The following is a 13,706-nucleotide window of genomic DNA, read 5'->3' on the forward strand; positions in this document are numbered from 1 at the left end:
GATGTGACAAAGACAGATAAAATCTATGTACTTAAGCACCTCAGCATGTCTCTATGTACATAATGTTCTAATTTTGCCCTCATCAAAATGATGAACTTCAGTGCTGAAGTGGGAATATTTTATCATCCAGAGTCACTATCAATTGCAATATATTCAGACATAGGCTTAATATAGCTTCAAAACAGCCCAAACATTAAACTTCAAAAGACATGAATGAAATTAAATTATTTAATAAGCCACAATGATTATCTTCACAAAATTACAAATTCATCCACTGTCTAAATGTAGATGTTTTAGATATTAATGTCATTCAAGGGATATGCACCATAGCTTAGTACAGCAGCTACTTTGCCCAAGACATCAAGAAATTGCAATGAAAAGACACAAATTGCTTGAGTAACTCAGTGGATCAGGCAGGATTCCTGGAAAACATGGATAGGCAACATTTTAAGTTGGGACCCTGCGTCACCTATATATGTTCTCCAGGGATGCTGCCTGACCCCACTGAGTTACTCCAATATTGTGTGTCTTTGCTTGGTAAACCAGCATCTGCAGTTTCTTGTTTCTACACTAAGAAATTGCAGAGTTGTGAACGCAGCCCAAGCTATGTTGCACATCAGCGTTCCACCCCCACCCCCCTCCCAACCCCGATTTGCTCTGTCTACGCTGCACGCTGCCTCTGGACGGAAGAATCAAAAGCCTGACAGCATGTACCACCTGAATCAACAACAGCTTCTTTCCCATTGTTATCTGGAGAATAGACCTCTCATACAATAGAGATGAATTCTCCATCTCCCAATCTACCTTGTTGAGGCCATTGCACATTTTTTTTAATACCTGCAATTTCTTTGGAGCTGTAATACTATATTCTGTATTCTGTATTTGTTTTCTCTCTTGCACTAACTTGATTTACTTCGGTATGATATAAGTTGCCTGGATAACATGCAAAACAAAGTATTTCACTGTATCTCAGTACATGCGACTGTAATAAATCAATAGCAATGTGGTTAATGCAAGAAGTGAAGCTGAGATGAAAGATCAACCATAATCTTACTGAATGGCAAAGTATGAACATGAACCAAATGGCCTACATTCGGGTTAATGCCTTCATTAAATAGCAAAATACTTTGATACAAATGTATGAAGTTTCTCTGACTGCAAAACTGTTATTTGCATATTCATGAAACAAAAACAGAAGATGATGGCCAAGAGTTTTCAATTTGAAATATTAACTCCGTTCTCTTTCCACAGATGCTCACTGACCTGCTGTGTATTTCTAGCATTTTCTACTTTTGTTTCCGTCAACCGTGATAAAAATTGTTATTGAGAAGGAAGTAGGTACCCAGCTTTTCCAATTCCAGATAAGGGACAATGAAAACTGAGGCAGGCACACAGCAAAGAAGATCAGATTAGTTCTGTTTAGTTTCACTAGGAAAACGGTTGGCAGCCTTACACGTATAATGCTAAAAAAATGGGCCCATTATTGCATCCATGCTGAACTCATCAATGTGTCATACTTCCCAACAGTGATAGAGATTGGGTCTGTTGCTTTAAGGAAACTGAATATGAGTCTGCATCCTTCTGCTGTAGCCTGTCTTCCTGTTCATTGTTTCATCTTTGCATCAATGCTTTTTCAAACTTAACATTGTCTGTCATGGTCACATTCTTGTGCACTTACAAATGTCTGCTCTTAATTGTCAGATGCCATATGTTTATAACATCTGACTATCACTAAACCTGCAGATTAACTGAGCTGATTTTCAAGATTCAGGAAATATCACAGCATAGACACAACAGCTACACAATTAAAGTAAAACTACAATAAAAATTCACCAGTGAAATAGCTCAGTAGCACATAATGCATGGCTTATGAGAAAGACTGAAAAAGCCAGAATTGTACATCACATTAATTTGCATCTGACTGAGAAAAATAAAATTCCAGGTGTAATTTCACAACTAAAGTGACTGAATTATAATGCAATCCATTATTGCAGCAGTTTGAACATTTCCCATTTTATATTTCTCATCTGCAATTTTTGTCCTCACTCAATATGTTAACAAAAATAAATCAAATATGGGCTTCACCAACTGTCTCTGGGCCATGAGATTCAAATTACTTTTCTACAGTTTGCCTTGATTTCCTTTATATTATATGGCTTTCTCTTGTAATTTCCTTTGACATAGAGGAGGTATTTTAACCTGCAGACAAATCAAGCATGTAGGTTCTGTTGAACAAAGTAAATTGATTCCAAAAAAGGATTGCATTTTCCTAAATCAGGAGAAAACTGATGATGTGCATCTGCTGTAACAATATAAATGATAGGTTTGCACAGCATTGTTCATTGATATATTTTGTTCTAATTCAAACTGTTTAGGGAAAAGCATATTCCTCTACAATGTCATCATTCTACCACTTCCAAAGTCACTATTCATACCTGCAGCTTATTGTACATCCGTTTCAACATATCCCGTTTTTGTAGAAGTGCTTTCGCATTATCAGGGATCTCCAACCCCATTCGAACCATGCATTCTGCTTCTCTTATCAGAACTGTAAGATCGGGGTCAAAGTTCACAATCATCTGTCCAGTGTCAGGATGCTTAACCAGTAAAGATGCTTGAAGACCAAACTGGGCAGTTTCAATCTGAAATAAGATTGTAAGCAGAAGATACATAAATATATGTGTATATTTAAGTGCAAACCTATTTCTCATTCAACCAAGGACACCTTCTGAAATACATCTTGATAATATATCTATAGGTCATCTTTACATTCTACAGCTGCAGTTATGATACCGAGAAATATTTCAATTATACTTTTCGAGATTTCATCACTCGAAATACTGTATTTTAACACCATGAAATCAGTCTGCCATATCATATTAACTAAAAATATAAAGGACTTAAAGTTGGGGGAAAAAAACGTCCTCAATAGGAGGATTGGATTGGATTGGATTCCTTTATTGTCATTCAGACCTTTCGGTCTGAACGAAATTTCGTTGCCTGCAGTCATACATATAATAATAAATAACGAAACATACAATAAACACAATTTAACATCCACCACAGTGAGTTCACCAGGCACCTCCTTACTGTGATGGAGGCAAAAGTCTTAAAGTCTCTGTCTCTTCCCTCCAGACTTCCGTTGTTGTGACCCGCTGGATGATGGTAAGTCCCGCGGCTCAACCGAGCTCCGTGAATGGGCCAGTTCAAGCTCCGTGGCCCAGGGTAGTAGAAGGTGCTGAAGCTGCCGCCCTCCAGTCCAGCGGACGCAGCTGTTGTTGTGGCAGCTCCAGAGAACAGGTCACCAACCTGTGACGTGCGAGCTCCTGACGATGTCATCCACCAGGCCGCGGCCGAGCCCCAAATTCAGGTTGCCGCCGGAATGACGCCTCTGCCCCGAAGCCGGGCCATCGCCACCGGAACGCCGACACAGCTCCGAATTCGGCCAGCCTCACGTTGGTAAGCCTTGGCTGACTCTGCCTCCGGAGCCTCGAGGTCGGTTGCAGTTGGAGGCCGCCAGCTCCGCCATTAGGCCTCAGCGCAGACGGAGGCAGAGAAGGGGGATACGACAAAAAAGGAGTCGCATCCCCCCGAAGAAAGTGAACAGAAAAAACATGCTCATTCACCCCCCCCCCCCCCCAGCCCCCCATATATACACAACCTAATAAACTAAAATTTAACTAAAACAAGACAAAAGAAAACAACAAAAAAAGTAAAAACAGACAGACTGCAGGCGAGCCGCAGCTGTCAACAGCGCCGCCACATCCGGAAGGCGAATCAGACAATACTCTAGCTTATGAAAGTACCATTCAGAAGCCTATTAACAGAGGGGAAGAACTCAGTTTTCCTCAGAGAAGATACACATTCACACAAAGGGAAATAGCAATGATGAATGTTACACAAAAAAAGCTGGAGAAACTCAGCGGGTGCAGCAGCATCTATGGAGCGAAGGAAATAGGCAACGTTTCGGGCCGAAACCCTTCTTCAGACAATGATGAATGTTCCCTCCAGAAAGGTTGTGGATGCTGCTTCATTGAAATGTTTGCAACTAAAGTATCAGATTTATGTTAGCTGGGTGTATCAAGGGAATGGAGTTTAGGGAGGTAAATTTAGTAGATTTGGAGACCACCCATGCCAGTTTGACGAGCTGTGAGGACTCTCCCGACGCCGGGGCAAGACCACCCGGCTAGAACGGCCAGGAACATCGGGCCTCCGTTGAGGCAACAGCGGTGGCCTTAATAGGCCTGACTTTTGGGAGAACTGGGGTTGGGGTCTGGACTTTTGTGCCTTCCCTGTGATTTTTCTGTGTGTAAGGTACCTGTACTTTGTTAGTCTGTGTCCAAGATGGCTGTCGGAAGAGAGAGTGGACGCTGCGCGCTTTAGCTGCCGCTGTTCTCTCTTCACATTGTGTTTTTTTGATTTTTTTGATTTTGTGTTTTTGGAGCGATTTCTATCTTTAATTTGTGTATTGATGATGTCCTTATTATTTATTTTTCTCCGACTCTATGTTTTTTTTCTCTTCTGTTTAATCTTTGTAAGGTGACCTTGAGATTTGAAAGGCGCCTGAAAATAAAATTTATTATTATTATTATTATTACTCCTAAATATGTTGGGAACATAATTTATTGCTCACTGAGAAAAATAGCTGCAGGAGTAGGTCATTCAGCCATTCGAGCCAGCACCGCCATTTAATATGATCATGGCTGATCATCTAAAATGAATACCCCATTCCTGCTTTGTACCCATATCCTTAAGAGCCAAATCTAACTCTCTCTTGAAAACATCCAGTGAATTGGCTTCCACTGCCTTCTGTGGCAGAGAATTCCACAGATTCACAACTCTCTGGGTGAAGACGTTTTTCTTAACCTCAGTCCTAAATGGCCTACCCTTATACTTAAACTGTGACCCCTAGTTCTGGATTCCCCCAATAACGGAAACATTTTCCTTGCATCTAGCCTGTCCAATCCTTAAGATTTTTATATGTTTCTATAAGATCCCCTTTCATCCTAAATTCCAGTGAATACAAGCCCAGTCGACCCATTCTTTCCATTCTTTCATCGTATGTCATCCCGGGAATTAACCTGATGAACCTACGCTGCACTCCCTCAATTGCAATAATGTCCTTCCTCAAATTAAGAAACTAAATTTGCACACAATACTTCAGGTGTAATCTCACCAGGGCCCTGTACATCTGCAGTTGGACCTCCTTGCTCCTAAACTCAAATCCTCTTGCAATGAAGGCCAACATGCTATTAGCTTTCTTCACAGCCTGCTGTATCTGTATGCTTACTTTCAGTGTCTGATGTACAAGCACACCCAGGTCTCGTTGCATCTCCCTTTTTCCTAATCTGACACCATTCAGATAATACTCACACTGCATGTGCAGTAATTATATGGCTGTCACTTTGTCCCCAGGTGAATAAAGTGGAAACCAGTAGAGAGAATGATAGGCCAAATAGCTTTCTGACAGATTCTACAGATTTACCCACAGGATAAACTATACAATTTATCAATTATGAACCTAAACTGCGCAAACCTAGAATGCATATCAGTTGTTCTGAAAGAAATTCTAAAATGTTAACAGGATTACTGGCAACTAGAATAAACGTGGACTCTGCCTTCTATGGCTAAATTATCTTTAAATTAGCTCCACTATGCACAACTCTGCACATAGAACAATAATGTTGATATTAAATTGCCATTTGATAACTCAGTCTCATTCTGATGGTGAAGATACCATTTTGTAAAGGGTTAAAACACTTTCACAATACGTCCAAAAACTTGATTAAAACATTCGTAGACTAGTACAAGATTAGGCAGCGACTAAGTTTGTATACATGTTACCAAAAGCCCCAAGTTGTTTTCATGATCTCACTTATGTAACTTGCAACATTTTTGTTGGGAATATAAATGCTGCCAATGCAAGCATGCATAACAATGACTATAAACGTGCTCCAGTAGTCTACCTGTTGCATCCAGGCCCTGTGATAAAGCACTTCATATTCCAACAAAACTCTGGCTACTTTGTTGTAACTACGGATAATCTTCTTTGCCTCTTCGCGCTGCAAGATGCCAGGCCTCTTCTCCAACAACAACATGGGCTCTTGAATATGTCTGAAGAGCTGTCGAACCCAGGTGATGCTTCCAGCTACTGGAGGAAAGTTACGTGGAATTGGAGGGTCGGTCTTCTCCCTGGTGTAAATTTGGGACACATGGTTGATATCTTTACCGTAGATATGGAGAATTTTTTGAAATTGTTTGTCAATTCTCAGTTCTGGTATTCCAAGCCTGAAAGATAGGTCAGTGGTGGATAAGTGGTTGGAAGAAACTCATCTGAACATCAAAACAAAATTGTGACACAAGGTACTGCAGATGCTGGTTTACAAAAAAAAAGACAAAGTGCTGGAGTAACTCAACAGGTCAGACAGCATCTCTGGACAACATAGATTCCCCACCCACCCTGAAGAAGGGTCCTGACCCAAAACATCATCTATCCGTGTTCGCCAGAGACGCTGCCTGACCGGTTACTGCAGTACTTTTTTAATCAAAATTGGGAGGGTTGATTTTCCTAAAATTGGTTATGACTTAAACTCACTCAAAGTGGTTCTATTTGGATGGATAAGATACACAAAAAGCAGCAGGGGAGACTGGGCCTGTCAGTGCACACGAGGCAAATTGACACCAACTGTGGCATCAACTAATTAGACTGTCGGGCTATTCCAGTATGGATCTAGGAAACCCTGCATTGGAATAAGCGTACGTGAAATATTTGTGACCTGATCTTTAAATTCACATCTACCCAACCAAATTCCAGAATTATACATCCCAAGTGATGCTCACAGCTGCTATAAGGAAACTAGGAAGCATACAGGTTCATCAAAGGCACTTGAAAATGTGTATCAAACACAGACTTACTTCTCAAACTTCACTAACAACGACAAGGCCCTTGGAGTGCTCGAGATGCTGTCAAAAGTGGCTCCCATAAACTCAGTGATTTCAGCCTGTCAAAGTAAATTTAGAGACGCAGCTAAAATATGCATTTACATGTTTGTTCTATTTCTTTTGAGTTCCCATATTACATCTTATCCATCTTCCTCAGAAAGAGAAAAAAACATTTTCATCACAACCTTCTTTTAATGCTGTATTCAAGAAGGAACTGCAGATGCTGTTCTTTTAATAGATTATTTTATTGCTGCTCTGTAGGATTTATGTCAGCATATATTAGGCCGATTCTGGGGACAGATGGCATAGGTTTTCTGTCCTATCCTTTTATGTCCCAATATTGAAATCACATTGATTTTTAAAGGGAAGTTTATAGTTAAGTTTACTTTAGTTTATAGATGCAGCCCACCGAGTCCACACCGATCATTGATCACCAGTACACTTTTTTTTTAGAGATACAGCACAGAGATACAGCGCAGGCCCTTTGGCCCACCAGGTCCGCGCCGACCAGTGATCCCTGAACATTAACACTATCCTACACCGACTAGGGACAATTTTTACATTTACCAAGCCAATTAGCCTACAAACATGTACATCTTTGGAGTGTGGGAGGAAACTGAAGATCTCGGAGAAAACTCACGCAGGTTACGGGGAGAACGTACAAACTCCGTACAGACAGCTGGTTTGCCTCGTGTGTACGCTGTCTGTACGTAGGCGGGATCGAACTCGGGTCTCCGGCGCTATATTCGCTGTAAGGCAGCAAACTCTACCTCTGCGCCACCGTGACCGCCCACTTATTCCATGTTATCCCACTCTTGCATCCTGCACACTAGGAGGAATATACACATGCCATTTAACCTACAAACCCGCACCTCTTTGGAACGTGGGAGGAAACCGTAGCATCCAGAGAAACCCACATGTTCACAGGGAGAACGTACTAACTCTGTACAGACAGCACCAGTAATCAGGAATCAGGATCAAAGCCAGGCCTCTAGAACTGTGAGGCAGCAGCTCTACTGCTGCGGCATTATGCCACCCATAGAGTTACCATATCCCAGCAAACTATTTTGAATAAAAACTCAGAAACATAACTCAATAACATAACACACTGGGAACTAAGTGCCTATACAAAGAGTTAACAAAGCACCATTGAAGCCATCAAATGAAAGTTACTGAATTTGCTATGAAGCTGCAGAGGTTTTTTTACATTCTTTATTCCTCTGATCTATACTGATAGAATCCAAGTCTTTGCTGTCTGTTGGCTATGAAGCTGCCAGGAGTGATGGTTCTGTGGTTGTCCTGTGTTTCTGGCTGCGATCAATGTATACTCTGGGTGCAGTCAAAATTTGAAAATTAGGTTTGTTGCAGCAGATGCCTATAAAGTCACTTTTTCAATCATCCGCTTGCATTACTGGGGAAAACTAGATAGGTCGTTTGATAGATGTTCTTCCAGCAACCCATTTATCTTACATTCAATGTGCCCAGCTGATCCCATGCGCCTGGGCACTGATCCAGGAACACTTTCCCTCTGTAGTTAACTGCCTTGGAGATATCTTTAAATTCAGTGAAAACAGAAGTGAAAAGTTACAGCAACCCATTTGGAAATCTCATGTGGAGCTATGGTAATAGGAATAACATACTGATGCAGTAAGCCAGCTTTTAGAATCTGCTATTAAGCCTGTTCATTATGAAACAATGCAAACAACTATTCTTTAATTGATTGTTTGCATGCTAATACTGGAAGGTAAAAACTCTCTCCCAGCTCAATAATCAATCATACTGTGTGTACAAAAATGCTCTGATGAGACAGTTTCAGCCACTATTTATAACATTTCTGAAATATCTAGCAACGTTTCACATCTGTACAATAACGACCTTAAAAAAACACTTGTCAGGAACATGGAAAGGGGAGGTTTAGAGGGAGTATGGTCAAATGTAGCTGAGATGGGGCACTTTGATCGGCATAGACGTGTTGGGTTCACGGGCTTATTTCTGTGCTGTATGACTCCATCTGTTGACTCCAACCATCTTACAACACAGTTTGGAACAAGGTTAGATATTGAGAGAAAGGTTTGACAAATTACCAGTTCTGAAGTTGGATTCAAAGGACATCTAAATTTCTACCTGGCTTGCTTGTATAATAAAAGGAGGAACTATTTTAATAATTCTCATGGTTTTCACATTGACAAACAGGTTATAAAATTATTATTTTAAATTAATAGTGTGTACCACTGGACATCATTAAAGCTGTATTATATTATATCATATTTTACAATTATTAACAGGAAATTGTTGGTCACAGCACTTTTACCTCCAAAAACATGCCTGAATTTGAAAAACTTCTCTTTCCTCCATGATTTTAAAATTGCGTTTTTTTAATATAGCAAACACATGAATTTTCAAAACAGAATAACAATGTCAATATTCTTCTTTTAACACAGATCCCTTTCCCACAAGAGATACCAAATGGCTGGGTGTTTTTACCTATTAAGGGAATTCATGAATATTGGCTTGCTGCAGAAAATTGGCACCAAGGTAGAATGTCAGCCTTGATTTTATTGAATAGAGGGGTAAGCATGAGGGACCAAATGGCTTCCTTCTACTTCTATTTCTTATAATGCAACATTAAACCAGGGACGCCAGGGGCAGAGGAAAAGTAAAATTAATGTAACGCTGCACAAGCACAGAATGAATCCCGCTGTAATCCCAATGCATCAATGTGACATTTTAATTTTGTACACACGACATCCTTATGAGCCGTATGAGTAGAATTGATCCTCGGGGAAACTCATTTCACATGAAAGTCCGATAAACATTAGGATGAATAGATTTTCATTACATCGATCTCGACAGGAAAAGTTCAAAACAAGGTTCAAAAGGTAAATGGGGAATTATTTAATCAACTTTTATTATGTGCATTGACCTACAAATAATAGCAAATAGTATAAAGTGGGATTTATCACTCAAGTTGTTAAAATAATACAAACTTGCAAGTCATTGATCTGTGTTGTGAAAGTCTCATAATCCATATTAAAGGTACTCTTTCTGTGGTCAATCAAATTGCAATCTTGTTTTTTCATTCCTGATACAATATCCTGAAATATAAAAAAGACAGAAAGTGAACTGGATTATTAAAATGCCCCTTCCTCAAAAAGAATATAAATCTAATGTATCCAACATCCTGCAGTACATTTCCTTACACCTTGGGACTGAAGGCTGATAAATCCCCAGGGCCTGATGGTCTGCATCCCAGGGTACTTAAGGAAGTGGCTCTAGAAATCGTGGATGCATTGGTGATAATTTTCCAATGTTCTATAGACTCAGGATCAGTTCCTGTGGATTGGAAGGTAGCTAATGTTATCTCACTTTTTAAGAAAGGCGGGAGAGAAAAAACGGGGAATTATAGACCAATTAGCCTGACATCGGTGATGGGGAAGATGCTGGAGTCAATTATAAAAGATGAGATAGCGGTACATTTGGATAGCAGTAACAGGATCAGTCCGAGTCAGCATGGATTTACGAAGGGGAAATCATGCTTGACTAATCTTCTGGAATTTTTTGAAGATGTAACTAGGAAAATGGACAAGGGAGAGCCAGTGGATGTAGTGTACCTGGACTTTCAGAAAGCATTTGATAAGGTCCCACATAGGAGATTAGTGGGCAAAATCAGGGCACATGGTATTGGGGGTAGAGTGCTGACATGGATAGAGAAGTGGTTGGCAGACAGGAAACAAAGAGTAGGGATTAGGTAGGCAGGAACGGGATACTGATTGGGGATGATCAGCCATGATCACTTTGAATGGTGATGCTGGCTCGAAGGGCTGAATGGCCTACTCCTGCACCTATTGTCTATTGTCACCTAGTCCAAATCAAGCTACGGCAAGCTACCGACAACCGGCAACCCATAAGGACGTCCACCTACGACCTCACCTGCGACAACCTACGACCACACAGGCAACAACCTACGACAACCAAAGTCAACCTATGTCCACCTGCGACAAGCTATGACAAGCAACAATCCTGTCAGCGACAGCGACAAATGAAGACAACTGAAGACAATTCAGTCGCTGGTACCTGTCACCAGTTGACGTAGGTTGACTTGGGTAGTCGCCAATGGAATTCACCAAAGTCATCACCCAGCGACAACCAACGTCACCTGGCAACAACCTGCGTCATCCTGGCGACAACCTTCGAAGGCATAAGACAAGCGACATCAAGCTACATCAAGCCCACAGTCACCGAAAAGTTTTGAACATTTCAAAATCCAGCAGCGACCAGAAAAACGTTACGGCTCTTTAGGCGACTTGAGGAGAAGACTCACAACCATACAGGCGTCACCCCGCGACCATGTGGCGAGAGCCTAATCGCCTGTAGTTACCGAAAAATCACGTAAGTGGGACAGGGGCTTTAGAGTTACCATCCTGGGATGATTTCAAGAAAACCAAGTTTTATTGAGGTTGATTCTCAAGTGACTCACAAAACACTTAAACATCCAAGATTTTCACAAGCATCAGTTCCCTCTCCCATTCAACATTTTAACAACAATTATGTTGCAATAAAGCAAAAATAAATTTAAAAAATAGGCATTCATATACAGATTAATTGGATGAATTAAACCCAGTAGAATTTTCATTGAAATAGAAATTAATTTATTTTTGACACATAGGTGGGATTATTACCTGAAATTTGTTTGCTATCTGTTCAATCCCCTCAATAGTTGATTTCTCCAGGCTGGAATATACTTTAATAGTTTCAATCATCTTAATAATCTTTCTAAGCCTCCTCTCAAATGTGTCAAACTTTCCAAAAATGCAGATTTCACTAAATTCAAAGGGTTTTTCCCTCTGGTTTTCCTTCATCTTTTGCTTGGTAGCACCATAACAGAACTGGTATTCCTAATGTTTATGAAAAAAGAACAGTTCATGTTAAGATCCAAAACATTAATATTACTCATTTCAACCTACTTTCATTATAGGTCTAGACTAAATGTATACGGTGCTCTACTGCCCATCGACTGTGTTAATTGTGAGAGGTTGACATAAATCAATGTCTTGAAAGGCATCGCAATCACTGGAGATTCCAAGAGCGGCAGACAATTTCCCAGCTTCATTGAAAATTTTTACTGAGCCCAAGATGTGATCTGAATTTTATTTTTCCATCACAACACATGTTGAGACCTATGTATGGTGGGTGGAGCACATAGATGAATCAGGCGTATACATCAAGAGACTGCAGGCTCATCTGACCACAAATATGTGGCTTGAAAAATAGGAAAAAACAATCCTTGATACCAATATAAATTGTTCAAAAGTTATCTGCGCCATTTCCAACTACCAGCTCGAGCACACTTCAGGTATAGGCCCATAGATTTTTGGCGTTAGCAGGAGAAATAAATTATACCCGAAGGTAGACAAAAATGCTGGAGAAACTCTGCAGGTGCGGCAGCGTTTATGGAGTGAAGGAAATAGACAACATTTCGGGCCGAAACCCTTTCTCAGACTCCACTGCAAAATTATACCCGAGGCTTTTTTGCCTTATTTTGTCAGTGCCGGCAATTGGTCGTTACAGTAACAGAACGGTGCACCAGCAGCATCTAATTAAGTGTGATATCAAAGATCTAAGTGGTTTGGCCTTGGCTCAATGGCAGGATCCCTTCATTACGTCAGAACATTGCGGATTAAAATTCACACCCAGAGAAAGGTTTTATAGGAATCTGAGGGGTAACTTTTTAACCCAAATGTTGGTGGGTGTATAGAATGAGCTGCCAGAGGAGGTAGTTGAGGTAGGGACTATCGCAACATTTAAGAAGCAAGTAAACAAGTACATGGAAAGGACAGGTTTAGAGGGATATGGGACAAATGCAGGCAAGTGTGACTGGTGTAGATGGGACACGTTGGTCAGTGTGGGCAAGTAGTCCCGAAAGACCCGTTTCCATACTGTAAAATGTTTCCAGAATGAAATGAAAGCTCGCGAAGAAGAACCAAGACATTTTCTCATGGTTCCAACCAACAATGCTGCAAATATGTTGCTCATACAATCTATCAATTACCTTATTAAGCTTAATACATTGCATCAACTTGCTAATTATTGTGCTTGGAGATAACTCCCATATTGTAACAGTTCCATCATTGGTAATGTATGCTTTACATGCAGTTATCATCTGGTTTGTGATCTGAAACAATAATATTAAAAAAATCATTGGTAAAATCTACTTTTGAATCATTCTTTAGGATACAAAAAAGAAGGGCCATCACCTAAAATGCCTGTCTGTGCACCTTCAAAGTAAACACAAAGATCTGCCTTGTTCTGGTGTGGAAAACTCCCTTCTTTGAGCACAATTTCTAAAATGTAGCCTTCTACAGCAGATGAACATGAGCAAGACTCGTCAACAAATCAGACCAGTATCTCACTGAATCACAAAGACCAAAACTAGAAGTAAATTCAGGAAATGTAAATCAGATTTAAATCCTGCCCAGAAAGCCAACACCAATGAATGGTTGTCGGAAGGGAGAGTGTACGCTGCCGCTGCTCTCTCTTCACATTGTGTTTTTGATTTTTATGTCTTTGGATCGAATTCTGTCTTTAATTTGTGTATTGGTGATGTCTTTATTATTTATTTTACTCCGATGATATGTTTTTTACTCTTGTTAAATTCTGTAGGGTGTCCTTGAGACTTTTGAAAGGCGCCCATAAATAAAATGTATTATTATTATTAATATAGACGGGATTAAGGAAGGGAGATTTAAGTAACAGAAAAATTTGTT

General features: G+C 40.3%; 1 protein-coding gene across 1 annotated transcript in view; it reads right to left on the bottom strand.

The window, feature by feature from the left end:
• Positions 1 to 13,706, bottom strand: part of LOC129705497 (dynein axonemal heavy chain 5-like) — a 128,142-nt gene that overhangs the window by 101,108 nt on the left and 13,328 nt on the right. The window contains exons 8-13 of the mRNA XM_055649085.1: positions 12,992 to 13,114; positions 11,622 to 11,837; positions 9,930 to 10,037; positions 6,916 to 7,001; positions 5,967 to 6,288; positions 2,436 to 2,642 (exon numbers count right to left, since the gene is read on the bottom strand). Coding sequence (XP_055505060.1) covers positions 2,436 to 2,642; positions 5,967 to 6,288; positions 6,916 to 7,001; positions 9,930 to 10,037; positions 11,622 to 11,837; positions 12,992 to 13,114 — 1,062 coding nt within the window. The remainder of the gene's footprint in view (positions 1 to 2,435; positions 2,643 to 5,966; positions 6,289 to 6,915; positions 7,002 to 9,929; positions 10,038 to 11,621; positions 11,838 to 12,991; positions 13,115 to 13,706) is intronic.

Source organism: Leucoraja erinacea, chromosome 17 (genome assembly GCF_028641065.1).
Source record: "Leucoraja erinacea ecotype New England chromosome 17, Leri_hhj_1, whole genome shotgun sequence".
Taxonomy (NCBI): domain Eukaryota; kingdom Metazoa; phylum Chordata; class Chondrichthyes; order Rajiformes; family Rajidae; genus Leucoraja; species Leucoraja erinaceus.